We start from the raw sequence: 17694 nt of genomic DNA on the forward strand, positions 1-17694 counted from the left end.
TGAGGGGCAAAAATGTTGAGCATGTGTTTTAGAGTGATCTCCCGACCGGCAAGCTCCGCGAACTTGAGCAGCATAAGGAACAGTTTATACAGGTACGGTGAAAGTTGAGCCGGACACACCTCGTAAAAACGGCATAAATCTACTACCAAGGAAGGGATAGGAAGCGTATACCCCACAATAAACAGATATGCGTAGAACATGCAATATCCTGGGCGGTTGAAATGAATGATATCATCTCCCACCACTGGCAGCATCTCGATGTGGTGAGGAATACCCCACCTAGCCTTAGCTCCGCAATCACCGCCTCATTCATAACAGAGGGGACAGGTTCCGGTTCTTCTCCGGCAGGGCTATTGAAATCGATCCACGGCTTCCCGGGATTAGGTAATATCTTGGCTACCGTTGGAACTTACTCATCCTCTACTACTTCAACCCCACCGGGAACAAGAACATCGTTTTCCAGTGTCAGAACTGCGGCAAGATCGTCAGCGCGGGAAGAAGAACCAGCCATTTGACTCAATCGAATAGAATGAATGATCAAAGGAAGTAAGAGGGAAGACAAAAATGCCAATTCCAACAAGAGAGAATAAAAAATCTGAAGTATCGGGGAAGAAGAAAATTCACAAAACCCTTTTGATAAACCAGGAAAGTATGCTAGTGAATTGATGCTTTTCCCCTATTTATAGGGATATGAATGTCCCAAGCGGGAAACCCAAGAGTCGCCAATTAGCATTGATAAGGCATGAAATGGTTCAATCCCTAGAAAACGTGTGACATAATGGCAGTAACCGTAAACGATGCTTCAAATCACTGCAACGTTTCGACTCCAAACAGACGCGATTAAACAAAGACGTCGTTGAAGTGTTTCACCGTAGCCTCGAATTAAGGACCTCGTCCAAGGCATAAACAATCAGACTTTTTCCTAGCCTTCGAATCTACAAAGTCTGTCCGCCGAGTCTGCCAAGAGACGACCTCGACGGACGGAGGGACTAACTATATGGGTCAAAATCTGACCACAGTAGATGACCAAGCTGGGGTCTCGCCTCAGAGGATAAATGACGAGAAACACCACGACCAACCTCAGTTCAATCATCGATGATGAATGCTGAGTAAGAACGGTACTCGAGTAACGACGTCTAGATCATCGCGTGAAGAACACGTTGGTCAAAGAACACAGTTAAGTTCTGAGAACTATATATAGAGGAGGATGCTCAAAAAAGGATTTTTTTCTGAACTGTTTTTTCTCTATCAAAGATAGGATTGTAACATCAAGAATAATAAAATATTCGTTCTATTTTGTTATTCATTATCGCGTAATATATTTCATGGTCTGAAGTTGATTATGTTTCGCTAAGATTTTCCTCTCCTCATCATTAATTGATTAGCCCATAAAGATTTTGACATCTTTTGGTCAAACAGATATATACTAAAAATTTAAAGAATCTCATTTTAAAAAACACATAATTTACCGTAAAAGATACTCCAGCAGAATTGAATGCCCCAAATAGAATAGAACCAAATAGATGGAGTATAATTAAGGTAATGCATATTAGTTGAATGCTGATTCAAATTAATCGAAATTGAGGTGTAATTGATTGGTTATAATTTTTAACCTTTTAATAGGTCATCTGTTCTATTGCATCTTTATTTTTATTTTATTTTTTTCAATCTGGTGGATGCCTACCAAAATCCATAACAGAAATACGTAAAGGTCAGCGACATTCTATAAATGCACATCTGAAAGAGAGAGAAAAAAAAGAATCTAAATAACAACTCAAGCATAGGACTAATTAACAAACTAAAAGGAAAAGTGTTATGTTTGCCTTTCTTTTGAGCATGTGCAAAACCTTTTCAGGCTTTACAATAAACCCAACATAAATTCTTCGTTCGAAAATCGTCTTGTTTATTATTTTCTTCCAAGACAACTATTTTGATATGTTTTTTTTTTTTTTAAATTGGTCGACGCTGGAACTTTTTTTTAGTGGAAGGTAATAATTACGAAGTATATCAATTTCAAGAAATTAAGTGCAGAATTTTATGGGGATCTCACTATTAAAATAATTATGGTCAATAAGAAAAATAAAATTATATGGGGGTTGTGTATCCATATACATATCTTACGCAATCATATCGGAAATTAAAAAGAGCTTGGATAGTATCTTCGCGTAGTCATAGACAACATAATGATGAAATAGGGAGACAACCTTAATTATTAGGAAAAGATATTCCAGTTGACAATGTCTCCCGTCAGAAATATTATCCAAGTACGTGTACTGTTATTGTATCAATCAAGCTAACGTACTATAATGACGTCTTTTAAACTATAGTATATATAGGTACGTGCTGCTCTACAAAATATACGATGGAGAGTGGCCTATTTTGGTACTAGAAAAGTCTATGTATATACTTAGAATTAAACCGACAAGTGGCATAATGGATCAGAGGGTGATGATGAGGAAGATCGAGCATAGCTCCAAAATTCAACATCATCGTCATGTGCAGCTTGAGATTGAGAGAACGCGTCGTCCTCATCATTTGGTCTCCCATTGGTACGCAGCTGTAACCCATTATTATGCAGAGGAAAATATAAGTTGTTTGATGTTTCCACATGGCCATTCAGTTGAGAAGCCACCAGTCGATCCAGAGCTACCCAATCACTTGGACCAGCACCAGAAGAAGGTTCAGTTTCTGTTAACATATTCTCATGACCAAAGCTGCAATCTTGTTGGATTAGTTGCAGAGATGACACGTCATCATCCATGTTGGTCGTCGGAGAATGATGATTCTCTAACCCTGGAAGGTGTAGGAATCTACTACCGCTGCTGTTGATGAAGGAATTGCTGTTTATTTGCATGTGATGATCATCTAAGTGTATGTTATTGATGTTGTTGACCAAGTTGATGTTGTGTTTGTTTTCATGATCTTGTTGTTTACATGACGATCTTCCCATGTACATGAGTATTTGATCTAGAACGCCGTCGTTGTTTGGTTTCTGAATAAGTGTTCTTGAGTTCATAATAGAAACAGCTGATGAACTCTGATGAGGACTCTCAAGTGCCTTATGGTAATTCTTCTTCTTGAAAACTCGACACACCACCCACCCTTCTTCCGGGCTACTTGATTCAGAGGCCTGGAAAATAGGAATTAAAAATATGTGGAAGTTACTCACCTTGTACAGTTCTCGAATTTCTCTGCTATACTGTCAATATATATAACTTAGTCTAAGAGTACTTACGTTGACGGCCTCTTGGGGATTGGTGTTGTCATCGAGGCGATATTCATGCATGATCCAATCTGATTTTTGGCCATGAGGGGCACGTCCTTTATAGAAGACTAAGGTTTTTCTCATCCCAATTCTCTTACAATTGCTGTGTATGACTTTATCACGACCTGTGGCTTTCCAGAACCCCGCAGCAGTAGCACGATTGGTTCGAGTTCCTGTCGGATACTTTTTGTCTTTGTGACTGAAGAAGTACCAATCGTTTTGCGGCGTCGATCCTCCTATTCTGCACTTCTCTGCATATACAAATTTAAGTGTTCGATTATTTAATTATGACATGATATAAACTTCATACATGATTAAACTAAGGACTTAATTACGTACCTTGAATGTCCCATTTGATGATTACCTTGAATGTCCCATGGTTCGAGCTTGTTGAGATCAACGTCGCGAATAACATCAAGATCAATTTTTTCACAAGCAACCTTTTTCCTCAAGTAATAGTGTAGAAGTTCTTCTTCCGTTGGATGGAAACGGAATCCTGGAGGCACTTGAGATTGCCCATTTACTGATAGATTCATGTCTTTTGACATCAAATGTTATATCAAAAAGAGATAGAGCTGTAAAAAGAAAGATGTGGAGTTCACCTTAATTTTATTCCCTATAAAAGGGAAAGGGTGGTGAGAGAATGTGATATAAAAAGATTGAGAAAGTAATAGATGAATTAAGGTGTGAAAAAAAAATGAGAGAGGAATGTAGCGTGTGGGAGTTAAAAAAGGGAAGGGAGGAAACATGATCATTTATATGCAGTAGTTAGGGACACAAAAGGGTCTGTAGATGCATGAAAAGGTTCGTATCATCGCCATTGGTGTACTTTTACAGTGGTGGGGTCTTCTGCTTCTAAGATAGAATCAACCACCATTATATTCAGAGAGAGTGAAAACAAATATGGAGTATACTTTTCATTTTAGTCTAATCTATTAAAATATCATACTTCCTTATTTGAAATAAATTAATTTTAAACTTTCAATTTTATTCTTAATGAAATAATTTATAGTCACATAAATGTTTATGACTTGTTTTTAACCGAAATATTAATAAATATTTTTTTTCATAATCTATACGTCAATCAACATCGCCACATAAATTAAAATGAAGAAAGTACTCCCTCTGTTTCCGTTTACGTGAACCTATTTTTTTTTGGTCCGTTCCAAAAAGAATGATTTCTTTATAAATTTGGTAACAATTTAGCTTAAACTTATAATTCTACCCTTAATAAGAAGCTTTTATAACCACACAAATACTCTGGGTCTCTTTTTGACTTGTTTCGACCACAAATTCCAAAAGTTTTCATTTTTTCTTAAACTTCGTGTCCAGTCAAACAGATTCACATAAATTGAAACGGAAAGAGTAATATTTGTGATAAAAATTTACCTATAATTATCTTATATATAAATTGATTGTGCAAATATCTTTTAATTTGAGGGACCTTATTGTTCGGAGTGGGGCTAGGGTTCCCAAATTCCATGAGTGGGGTACCCTACATCAAGAAACAATGACCTTCGACCTTAAAATCTCAAGAAAAGCTCCCTCGAAACCACCATTATCCCAAGGAAATCTCCCTTGCGCGCTACCTCTCTCTATCACTCATTTTACTCGTGCAACTAACACTAACGACAAGACGGCGAGAGAGTTGTGGGGTTGGGATGAGTTGCGCTTTCATCCATTGATGGTCCATCCAAATAGAGTTATAAAAAGGAAATAGGGATTGCATATATTTTCTTTCTTTACTTTTTCTTTCCCAATTGATCATTTTGAGTACTGACTACAAAAAACACCGCATCATTTCATCTGCGATTTTATTAATTTTTTGAGTACAAAAAGGTCTGACGCACTTCGTAATAGTACGTACCATGCAAAGAGTCGGAACCTTTTTGTTGTCTTTTGGCAAAATACATAAGTTACCCCCGAAATATGACCCAGATCCATGTTACACATTTTCTAAGAACGAATATTACTTTACACACCCAACATTTCTAAAGTGTATCTAATACACACTGCTTTGCCCACGTGGATAGTGCGTGTTTTTTCCAACAAATAAGTCGCGTGAACAGAAGAATTTTATGTCAGATGTCAATTTTTTTTTAGTTTTTTAAAATTTTAAATTGAGTCATCTTCTTCCTTTTTAAAAATTCTGCCATAGCTACTCCTTGAGCTCCACCACCCGATCTCCTTCTTCTCAAATAGATATACCACGATTTCTTATATCTCTTCTCGTTGTAGAGAAGCTTAACTTGAGCTTTACCCGTGGCGAAGTCAAATTTTTAGGAAGCGAGAATTTTTCGAAATTTTTTCCAACCATTAAAGCTTAGCTCAAGATTTTGCACATTCTTTAATTTTATTAATGGATGATTTTTAAATAGTTGACTTGTGGCGATGGCAGTTAATGGCGGTCGAACTTTTACCGAAGTGAAATGAAAAATGAGTTGGATCTGAGCTCAAAAATTTTGATTCAATTTCAGCGAAAAAGATGGAGCTTTGAATGTGTTTTCTGGTGATTTTTGTTAATTAATGGTGGCTTTATTATTAAGTAAAAGATGGAGGAAGAAGCTATGGTGTTTGATGGTGAGAGAGGAGGAAGACGACCATGGTAGTTTAGAGGAAGATGAGGGGTATAATTGTAATTTTAATTTTTTTTTTTAAAATGACACGTGTCATTGTTTGAATGGTGCATGATATTGCACATATTCTGAAAAACTGGTTAAGAAAAAAATGGTGCGTCTTAGATACACTTTGGAAAGATTGGGTGTGTAAAGTAATATTCGTTCCTGGAAAGTGTGTAACAGGGATTTGGGTGATAGTTCAGGTGGCAACTTATGTATTTTGCCTTGTCTTTTTGGACAAAAGATACACAAATAAGTCTAAAAAAATTTACATTTATATATATAACGCCAAGTTACACCACGCCATACCTTAACGGTAAAAGTTACCGTTAAGGTATAGCGTGGTGTAACTTGGCGTTATATATATATAAATGTAACTTTTTTTAACACCTATTTGTGTATAAATACAGCACGCTATACCCCTAATTATGGGCCCACCAATAATTGAAATTTGTATAGCGTATATTCAACGAGCGCTATACATCAAAAAATTTAACTCTCGGGCTCGCACATTTCCTATATAAAGGGCGTTAGGATTTTAGGAAAATCCATTCACAAAAGATTCATCCAATTCAATATTTTCTTATTGTTTAATTCTCAAGCATTTTTTCGTAATATCTGAAGAGCGTAGAATAAGAGTTTCAGGTTGTGATGGAGAATAACTCAGTGAGATATAGTTTATCTCCACGGGGCATATTAAATTAGCACTTATAATGGAGTACGATAAATTGATATCGTTGTTATGCAAAAAAATAAGTGTGAGCAAACACCGAGTGATACTTAAAGTAACTGGAAGATATCCATATTTCGTCACTCCGCAAGGGCATGCTTTTTACTCGGAGTTAAACATCTACGATGATGAAACTTTGAGGGATTTTCTGAGAACTCCGGATGAATACCGGGAATTTCTTGCAATCAAAATGCTGGATATGTACGTCATGGTCGAAGATGTTTCCAACAATGAGGTTGCCGGACATGTTCCGGATAACCCCTTGTCATCGGGTGGTTATTCTGGAGCAGTTTTTGCCGGACAGGTTCCGGATGAAAGAGTTTTCCTTCATTTAAACTTATCACCCCCTGCTTTTCCTAATTCACAAGACGAGTGGTAAACTTTAATTTTCCTTTGTGTTACGATTATAAATTTTGTTGTATTGAATTTGTATTAACGCTCATACATTTAATAGGGGTACCGACCGGATATGAATTTTACAAATTATGAACCCAAGCATAGTTTTGGTGTGTTGGATCATGGTGGTCCATTAGGTAGTCATCACCTAAATAAAAATGTCCATCATAGAATTTCATTACATTACGACTTGTAAGTGAAGTGATACAGTTATATGGAAAGTATTTATTAATTTCAGTAGCATATTATTTGTTGATTGTGTAGTGAAAATGAGCAAGTTGTACCACATGTACTCACTCAATTGCCCGAAGACGACGTATTAAATCGGAATCTGGCAGATGCACAGAGTGAGAAAGAGAACAGTGATTACGACAACAATGTTGATGAATCTGGAGACGATACACCCTTTCCTCGTAAGGATGGTGATGAGGAGGATGAGAAAGAAGGACCTGATTCAACCATAGAGTATGCTCTACCCCCCCAGACGAAGTGTGTACGAGTCTCAAGTGTCGTTTCATTCAAGGGAGATTCCTTACCTTGATAACTTGCCAAGCATGCCGGATGTGGAAGCTCTCACAAGGGATTTTGATGAAATTCGGACAGCAATGTGGGATGAGTCTAGACCAACGGTGCTGGCAAAGGGCATGCTTTTTCCTGATAAAGCGCGCGTAAGCAGGGCTTGTAAAATGCACAACGTAAAAGAGTGTCGTGAGATGATGGTATGAGAGTCAAGACCGGTTGTATATAAGGTTGTTTGTCGCAGGTGGTTTTGGCCATGTCATTGGATGTTGCGTGCGAGCAAGAAGAAGACAGGTCTGTGGAAAGTGGGTAAATACATTCTCACCCACACATGCGAAATGGACACATTAAACGGGAATCACTTCAACTTGGATATTGACTTGATTTCTCTTGTTCTTATTCCACAAATCAAAGCGTCCATAAGGTATAAAATCAAATAGTGCATTACATCAGTCCACCAGGAACATAGTCATACCGTTACCAAAAGAAAGGCATATCTCGGGCGCAAACGAGTATTTGAAATAGTCTATGGCAATTGGGATAAGTCATTTGCAGCTCTGCCCAGGTACATGGCGCACTGCAGCACTTTAACCCCGGGACGATTGTTGAATGGAAGCTTGAGCGGAGTTCGGGTAAACCAGAATATATATTCAATTACGTGTTCTGGGTGTTTAAACCAACAATTGATGGTTTTTCGCATTGTCGACCCGTAATATCCATAGACGACACTCATGTCTATGGAAAGTACGATATCAAGCTATTGATAGTCATGGCAGTAGATGCTAATGGACAAATATTTCCTCTAGCTTTTGCTATTTGTGCCAATGAAAGCCAAGAGACGTGGACACTATTTTTGAACCACTTGAAAGAGCACGTTGTCAAACAACGTTCCTGTATTTGTCTAATATCTGATCGGAACGGTGGTATCTTAAGTTCTGTAGAAAACTTGCATGCATGGCAAGAACCTTATGCCTATCACCGTTACTGTGTGAGGCACTTTAAAGCCAATTTCCAGAAGGCATATCCCAGCAAGGATCTGCATGATTTGATGTGGATGGCAGCAACAGACCACCAATAACATAAATTTCGGAGGCACATGGAATCTATCAGGCAAGAAGACGAGGCAGCCTATCATTGGTTAATGCGACATGACCCTGAAAAGTGGACTTTGCATGCGGATGGTGGGAGATGTTGCGAAACTCTGATTACAAATGTGTTAGAGTCGTTCAACGGGTTATTTAAGTCGGCAAGAGGATTTCCTGTCATGGCCATGGTGCGGATGTCGTACAAGTAGATGGCGGAGAAGTTTGTTGAGAGGTCTGCAGCTGCAACGTCATTGATGGAAAGGGGTGTTGATTTTATGCCAGTGTCGATTTGAGAGATACAGATGGCGAGCACATTGGCATTCATTTTTGAAGTATGATAACGAAAGAAATACTTTTGAAATTCGCACCGCTATCCATCAAAATTGGGGGAATAATGTACATACTGTAAATGAATCAACAAGGTTATGCTCTTGTGGGAAATGGTCCATCTACCACATGCCTTGCTCACATGCCATCAAGTGTTTTCAAAAAGTTGGTTTAGGTATAACCAACTATGTTGATCAACAATATATTGTTGCGAAGTACCTAAACACATATAGTGGGCAGTTGCAGCCAGTGGGGGATGAGCATTATTGGTCGCTTGAGCCATTCAAAATGGTGTGTAACAAGTCCTATTTGCGTCGAATACAGGTGCAGAAAAGAACGCGTATATGAAACTAAATGGATGTTAGTGATACCGTTTATGCCCGCAGATGTGGTATATGCTCGCAAATAGGACACGGTCATCGAAAATGTCCTTTGGGTGGCAATAGTAATCAAGCTTGTGGTGGGTGTTCTTCTATTGTGCCTAACTATCAATGAGTTTATGTTGTAATATTTAGTTGTTTTGTTTATGTTGCAAGATTTATAAAATAAAATTATGTTTGTTAATTATGAGTTGAACTTTTCCAATTCAGTTTTGTTAATGATAATTAAAAAAAATTATATATTCGGAAGAACTTGAAACAACATTGAAATTTCATAAAATTGATTAATTTAATGTTAATTATGTTTGTTATTTTATTCATATGTGTTGTCTTGCCGAACTGAAAAAGTTGTTCAATTGACATAAAGTTGATTTCTACCCATCAAAACCTTTTAACACGCAAAGAATAATGCGGTCAAATACTACGTTATGTGTATATATAGAGCGGTGAAATACTACGTTATGTGTGTTGTCTTGTCGAACTGAAAAAGTTGTCCAACTGACATAAAGTTGATTCGTACCCGTCAGAACCTTTAACATGCAAAGCATAACGCGGTCAAATACTATGTTATGTGTATATATAGAGCGATGAAATAATACGTTATATGTGTTGTCTTATCGAACTGAAAAAGCTGCCTAACTGACATAAAGTTGATTCGTACCCGTCAGAACCTTTAACACGCAAAGCATAGCGCGGTCAAACACTATGTTATGTGTATATATAGAGCGGTGAAATACTACGTTATGTGTGTTGTCTTGCCTATAAATAACGGGCTCATTCTAGTTATTTTCTTCGCTCAACAATAACTTAAAGCAAGTTTTTTTTAACGCACAATGTCTCAACTTCTTTATGTACCAATGTGCAAGTGTGGAAAAAATTCATAATGCAAAGTTGTTGGGATAATGGTGAAGCTGGACGCCGCTACTGGAAATGTTTGAACAAGTTTTATAAGGTTCCCGGCGAACCTATTTGCGATTTTGAGGTATGGATTGATGAACCATGTTATCAGGAATACTACAAAGAATTATTGAACGATCTTAATGATTTGTGTTTAAAACAGTGGGAACGTGAAAAAAAACATAAAAGAGAGGTTGTGGAGTTGAAAGCGAAACTTAAAGAGGTAGAAGAAGAAAAAAAGAAGCTGGAAGAATAATTTAAGTGGTTGGAGAAGAAAATAATGGGCGGCAATGACTAAACTTTAACATGTGTGTGTTTAGTGTATCTCTTTATCTTTATATTTCCTGTGTCGTGTATTTTTATTAGTTATATTGACTTTTAATTATGTTAAGTTGCTATATTTGTGTTTGTGTTTGTGTTGTAGTATTCAACTAAATTAGTTGTAATGAACTTTATTTTTATTAATTGGAATGGAATTTAAGTGTTTGTGTTGTAGTACGAAACTAACTAATGAATGGAGAATTAAAAAAGCAATGCGCATATTATATAAAAATTATTGTTAATGTATATACAAAGATATTATTTACATCAAAAAGATAAAACAAGAAAATCAATGTGTCCCGCATCCAGTGTGCTTCAACGTAGCCGCTGGCCTGAGGCGCATCCCATACCGCCTGGGTACGCTATCAGGATCGTCATCATCAAGTCGCCTCCTAATAGCTGGATGCGCCGCATCATGAACATCAGTGGTGCTGACAGGATCAGTAAAAGGGGCCACCAGTCCAATAGAAACCTACATAAGAATAGATAGCTCAGTATAGCAAAGTATATAATAAGTCACAACAATTTAAATTGTCTTACCACGACATCGTCGGGCTCCTGAATATAATCATCTGTCGCAGCCATGTCAGCATTGCGTTCAACCTTAAAAAGGAAATTAATAAAGTTATGGAAAATAAAGACAAATTGTAATTCAATACCAAGAAAACCATACTTGCGCCTGTGATGATGAATCATAACTCAACCGCCGCCCACTATGTAAATCTCGGGTCGGCTAGTCCTCAGCAATAGTAGACGGGCCTGGAAAGTATGTATCCCAATCGACTCTAGAAAGGTCCGTGCCCGTGATCAATAATTGACCTGACGGGGTCACCTGCGAAGTCCCTAGAGTGAGATCCATCCCAAGGCTATATGACGACATGTATATCTTATGTAGGCCACCGGGAAAATCATCAGCAGGGGCCTCAACGCCCCCTTGCTGGGTCAACCTCCTCTCCGCCCACCGCCATGTCGTCCGACACCCCCGCCTCGTCGGGCACCACCACCTCGTCGGGCACCACCACCTCGGGCCATACCAGGGCCTCGCTCGTACTCTTCTGGCTCCACATAATCAGGCATGTGTGCCATATAGGCCCCCTCGGTATATACTGCGGGCAACCAAACTGGCGAAGTACCCGCTCCGAGGCATGATGCTCCACAATATCGAGGCATATGAGCAGGGTAGAAGTGCTCCAAATCAATCGATCTGCCCAGCAATAAGCTGGCAGGCCAGCTATCAAATCATCGATGTACGGCATCCAAATGAACTATCAAATAAGAACATAAAACGTGAGTATGTGCAACACTAAGTTAATCTATACTAGGTAAGTTTAGGTACATATTTACCTGTACGCCCTCCAAGAGATCCAATACATCCCTGTAGAGGAGGAGATTATATAGGAATTATACTCTCGTGAACGTGTACGGCTGAGAACCCACCTCCTAGCTAGAGGGAGATCCGGAAGTGCTACATTATGAGGTAATTGTTGTAGAGGTGGTTGAAACTGCAAGAACCGCTCCCACGCCAAGACCTAACATAGAAAGTTGACGTCATGTTTAAGATAAATTCTAATTAGGTAGAGTTGGAACTGATGAACAGATTATTCGAATATGTTTTCACCTATAGAAACGGCAGAAAACCACAAACATCTCTCTGAGTGCCCATGCTCACCCGGCACATACTCCTGTACATGTAGGCGAGAACAGCAGCACCCCAGCTGTAATAGGGTAACTCATCTAGAAGTTGAACATGATGAAGAAATCTCAGGCTGACTAGGTTCCCCGAAGTGTTCGGGAACAAGACCCCTCCAAATAGAAGAAGCAACAACAACCTCGTATACCGGGTAATATGTACCTCCTCTGTATCGTCGGTGATAATGGGGTGGAGTACCTCCAGGTACTGTCTAATAGGGGTCAAAGACAATCTACTGGCACCCGACGAAAATGCCTCATCCTGTGGCTTGAAACCCGTGAGTTCCTGCAGTATGTCCCAATAATCATCGCGCGACATAGATCTCATAGCAATAGGCAGTGAAATGGGCATTCCATCAACGGGAAGGCCATATAAAACCTCCACGTCCTGCAGCGTGATAGTGGCCTCGCCAATGAGCAGGTGAAAGGTGTGCATCTCCGGTCGCCACCGCTCAATCAACGTCGTGATCAAAGCCCAATCGAGTTGCATCCGCCCGATCTCAATAATCTTATAAAATCCTGTATCTTGTAGGCGCTAGACTACACGCTCGTGGAGATCTCTGGGCCTCAAAAATCCCACAGGTCGTCCACTCTCCTAGCACGGAGAGTCTAGGACAGTAACTCCCCTTCCCATATATGGGCGGACCTATGATCGCCCTGTAGCACTAATATCTCACGAGAGTAAGGGCAGGGATGTATAGGCGGCGCGTCCATGTCGTCAACTGTAAATTAAACAACATTAATTGTATTTTTAATTATTTAATTGTACAAAGTATATATGTCTATTAGGTTCCAGGCTCGGTATTTGAGTCCCAGTAGCACCAAACTATCATTAATAATTATTTGTGTCAAATTCAATATTTTGATAATTTTGTGTATGTTTGTTTTAAAATTTTAAAATTTTAATTTTTAATTATTTAATTGTACAAAGTATATATACCTATTGGGTTCCATGCTCGGTATTGAGGCCCAGTAGCACCAAACTATCATTAATAATTATTTGTGTCAAATTCAATATTTTGATAATTTTGTGTGTGTTTGTTTTAAAAATTTAAATTCTTAATTTTTAATTTTTTAATTATACAAAGTATATATACCTATTGGGTTCCAAGCTCGGTATTTGAGGCCCAGTAGCACCAAACTATCATGAATAATTATTTGTGTCAAATTCAATATTTTGATAATTTTGTGTGTGTTTGTTTTAAAAATTTAAATTCTTAATTTTTAATTATTTAATTGTACAAAGTATATATACCTATTGGGTTTTAGACTCGGTATTTGAGGCCTAGTAGCACCAAACTATCATTAATATTTATGTGTGTCAAATTCAATATTTTGATAATTTTGTGTGTGTTTGTGTGTGTTTGTTTTAAAATTTTAAATTCTTATTAATTATTTAATTGTACAAAGTATATATACATATTGGGTTCCAGGCTCGATATTTGAGGCCCAATAGCACCAAACTATCATTAATAATTATGTGTGTCAAATTCAATATTTTGATAATTTTGTGTGTGTTTGTTTTAAAATTTTAAATTCTTAATTTTTAATTATTTAATTGTACAAAGTATATATTTTCATCTACCAATATAAGAAATACCTAAAATACAGGGATTCTAAGCTATTCTACAATTTACTACGCTAACAGATTCTACAATTTACTACGCTAATAAGTAATCTAAACTAAATATAAACAACAAATACATTTTAATCACATAAAATTCACAAAAATACATATAACATACTAGTTTCGCAAAAATAAAACACAAACCGGCATGGAAACTGTAATATCTAAATCCTGATATTAACAGAAAAAATTATTTCTCAATTTTACATTTTTTTTACAACACTAATATCTAAGTCCGGATAAATATAACATACTAGTTTCGCAAATAAAACACAAAACGACATGGAAACACATTCAATCAACTAATAAATATGCATTATTATATAAATTTCGACATAAAATAAATCGAAATACCTCGGTGTAGTGTTTTGTATGAAAAGTTAAATCCGAAAGAGTGAAACCACAATAATACGATGCTCTACTATGATGTGGGAGCTACGTTCTTAACGTTTTGACGAGTGGGGCGCACAATTTTTTTTTTAAAGAAGACGTGGGTGGGTGGGTGGGGGGACCAGATATGGCTTGAAAGTAAAAAAATGGGGGAGGGATTGTTGCTGGTCGGGGAAGAAGACGAAGGGTATTATTTAATTAGGGGTATAGCGTGCTGTATTTGTACGCTATATATAGTGTGCAAATACAATACGCTATACATGTGTCGGTAAATGTTAGTATATATAACGCCAAGTTACACTACGCTATACCTTAACGATAGCGTTATATATATAAATATAATTTTTTTTTTACACCTATTTGTGTATCTTTTGTCCAAAAAGGTTCTGGACTCACCATGCAAAGACTATATATCAAACTATATGTATATTGTTGCTTCACTGAATGAATGAACTGCACCCAACATAACGAAACTTTCATTTCATCTGTATAAATGGAATATAGTACTGAGCAATATGTGCTATTGGACATTCTTCATTTTTTGCCATTTCTGTCCCATATGTACAGAAATGGTGACGTCCCGCTTGTTATGGTCATTTTTTTAATAATATAATGTCGATATTGTACGAATAATTATTTTAGAAGTGAATCTATATTAAAATTTTAAAAATAGGAAAAGAGTACAACTATTTAATTTCCATATAATAATGCAAACTATTTAGAAGTGTTACGTACTTTCCCATTAACGTAAGTCTATCATGCAAGAGTAGTCAATTTGGAAGAGTATCCGTTGATTATGTTAGACCAATACAAATAGAGTAAACTATATTGGCGACTTAACGAAAGGGAATGTTTTATTCTAATGTATTGCAAATTAAAATTCAAGGTTGTTATGAGTCTTGTCATTCTCACAATTGAACGAGGTTCATTTTTCCAATGTCTTATTATATAATATTTCGTTTGTCACTTCTTAGAAAATATCATCATTTATTCGTCTTTGTTGTCTTGGCGCTGTTGTATATATTAGTGGTTCTGGAGGTATTATTGTGTATGGATGAAATCGAGGACAAAGTTTTCCTCGATTCCCCGATGAAGGAACAAAGGGGATCGGAAGTGTAGCTCGAAGTGATTATAATCGAGGCCTAGGAGCCCCTCGTATCGGAACCTGGGAAAAATAAATGATGTATTTGAGATCGGATACGGTGAAATAGCGGACCTGGGCCAAGTATAACTTCTGGACCTCGGAGGACACGGTGAACGATTAGGCATGACAAGCAAGGAGCCGTAATATTCGCCTTCAACCAGATATTACAGCACGAATCCCCTTCAATATCAACTGTTCCCCAATGATTTGGGGAAGAAGGATGTTTACCTTGAAAATGGTAATAACAATTATATTTGATTTGTGGTTCTAAAAATACGTGATTTATCTTAATACTAGTTGTTATTTGAATAATGCTAAATGTAAATAAGCAAGAAATGATAAAGCAAACCAGTGTGGTCACAAAACTGAGGACCTCGAGGGCAGCGATATGGGACCTCGAGGGCAGCCCTTAAAGGTTGATAATGAACAATAAATGGACGGTAAATGAATAAATGATGAACAAGTAATGAACAATAATGAGGAACAATAAAGCTGTAAAGTAATTGTTGAGCACGTTTAGGCAACAAAAGCAGAGAATGTTGTGTTGTATTCAATATTCTTCGCCCTTACAAAATGAAAAGGGTCCCCTTTATATAGGAGGGGAAATCCCAACATAGTACATGTCTAATAATAATGAGGAAATGCTATTAGTACATCTGTATAATGGTTTAGTACGGATTTTTACTATTCTTGCAGACTTGGTCAGCTCTAACCACGTGTACTTGGGAGATTTCCCGTTTTTCCATGGTGATCATCGATTTGTACTGCTCCGAGATTGACCTTCGATATGATCCTTGTAAGCACGTGATTTTTGCTTCACGGACAATTGCTCCAAAAGAAAATAAAAATAGCGGCAAAGGGCTTCGCTGTACAATTTTTCGGTCTTTCCGTGACATGTTTTGTTAATCGTTTGTGAGTCTGTCCGTTTTGCATCTAGTCATTATCAAACAAAAATACAAAAAAGGCCTGTCGTTAAAAGAAAATTCAAAAAATGTGTGTATGTGTGCATCGTTCATTCTCAGCTGTGAGTTAACCATTTTTATTTTTATTTTATGTTAAATTGTTATAGGTGCTAACCAATATGTGTGTAAGTTTATTTTAATTTTTACAATTTTTAGGAATTTTTAGTTTAATTTGTTGATTTGAAAAAGAGAAAAAAAAGAAGAGAAGAAAAGGGAAAATCGGATTGGGCCCCAAAATGAGGCCCAAAGCCAAGGCAAGACCCAGTCCAAACCAGGCCTGCCCAGGCACGCCCCCAAAACGACGCCGTATAGGGCGTTCGATCTGAGCCGTCCGTCCAGGCCAATCCAACGGCTCAGGACCTTTTTCAACAACCCGTGTTCAAACCCGACCCAATAACCAATCCGACCCAACCCCTCACTTAAACCAAACGACCTCGTTTAACTACCAAACGACCCCGTCTCATTTCTCACCATCAGATCCAAGCCGTTGAGATCATTTGATCTAACGGCTCAGATCCAATCCCCTACTCCGTATATAAACCTTCCCTTACACCCACGCCCCCTATACCAACACCCCACCCCTTCGTCCCCAAGTTCAAACCCAGACCTCCCATTAGAAACCCTAGCCGCCCTCGTCTCCCTTGCCATTAAAGCCGGCGGCATGGACGCCGGTGGCCACCTCCTGAACACCCTAGGACCACCTCACTGTCCTGAACACGAATCCACTAACCACGAGCCTCGAATCACTTCCGTTCGTCTCGAATCTTCGTTTGAAGATTTGAGCCGAACCCGGATCCATGCCAAATCATCCCATCTTCATACCAGACACTCCCCTGACCTTCCTCGTGACCAAACCAAACTTGGTTTGGTCCGAATCTACCCACAACTCCCAAAAATCCAGATCTGGAAATCCAGACTTTTGAAACACATGCACCTGGGGAACCCGGCCAGTTTTGACATGGGTTTGAGGTCTAATAGACCTTAATCAAGGTGTTCTCGTGTGAGAACACCCTGATTAAAAGTTTGTTCGGCCTCAGAAGGTCGACGTTGAATCAAGTTTGGGTCTGTTTGATTTAAACATTTTCGGTAAGTTTTTCCTTTCTTTTGTGTTAGTTTTGATTAAGTGGTCAGCATGTTTCGTTGTGTTTGTTTGTTATTTCTGTTATTTTCATCCGGATTTCTTTCTTCCCTGTAAAGGCCTTTTTATTTGGTCGATTGTATTCTGTGTATGACTCTGAATGTACTCTGTGAGTAAACATGATCGTCGATTAGTTTAATCGTCAGATAAGTTGACTCATATAGGCCCCAGTAATTGAACAAAAATTGTCCGATGCCCTTTAGGTC

General features: G+C 38.0%; 1 protein-coding gene across 1 annotated transcript; it reads right to left on the bottom strand.

Moving 5' to 3' along the window:
- Window positions 1–2184: 2184 nt before the first annotated feature.
- On the bottom strand, window positions 2185–3999 carry LOC107765469 (NAC domain-containing protein 43-like). Its single transcript, XM_075224069.1, has 3 exons — window positions 3630–3999; window positions 3236–3516; window positions 2185–3130 (listed from the first exon to the last, which is right to left on the bottom strand). Exons 1-3 carry the CDS (start codon window positions 3811–3813, stop codon window positions 2414–2416), a joined length of 1182 nt encoding a protein of 393 aa, XP_075080170.1. The 5' UTR covers window positions 3814–3999; the 3' UTR covers window positions 2185–2413.
- Window positions 4000–17694: the final 13695 nt, after the last annotated feature.

This window comes from Nicotiana tabacum, chromosome 1 (genome assembly GCF_000715075.1).
Source record: "Nicotiana tabacum cultivar K326 chromosome 1, ASM71507v2, whole genome shotgun sequence".
Taxonomy (NCBI): Eukaryota; Viridiplantae; Streptophyta; class Magnoliopsida; order Solanales; family Solanaceae; genus Nicotiana; species Nicotiana tabacum.

Bases quoted from the DNA above. Each gene is read 5' to 3' on its own strand.
- LOC107765469 (XM_075224069.1), bottom strand. From the start codon at position 3,813: ATGTCAAAAGACATGAATCTATCAGTAAATGGGCAATCTCAAGTGCCT. The intron at 3,517-3,629 runs GTAATCATCAAA...TTGTATATGCAG, and splicing joins CGAACCATGGGACATTCAAG to AGAAGTGCAGAATAGGAGGA. The intron at 3,131-3,235 runs GTAAGTACTCTT...CCTATTTTCCAG, and splicing joins ATCCCCAAGAGGCCGTCAAC to GCCTCTGAATCAAGTAGCCC.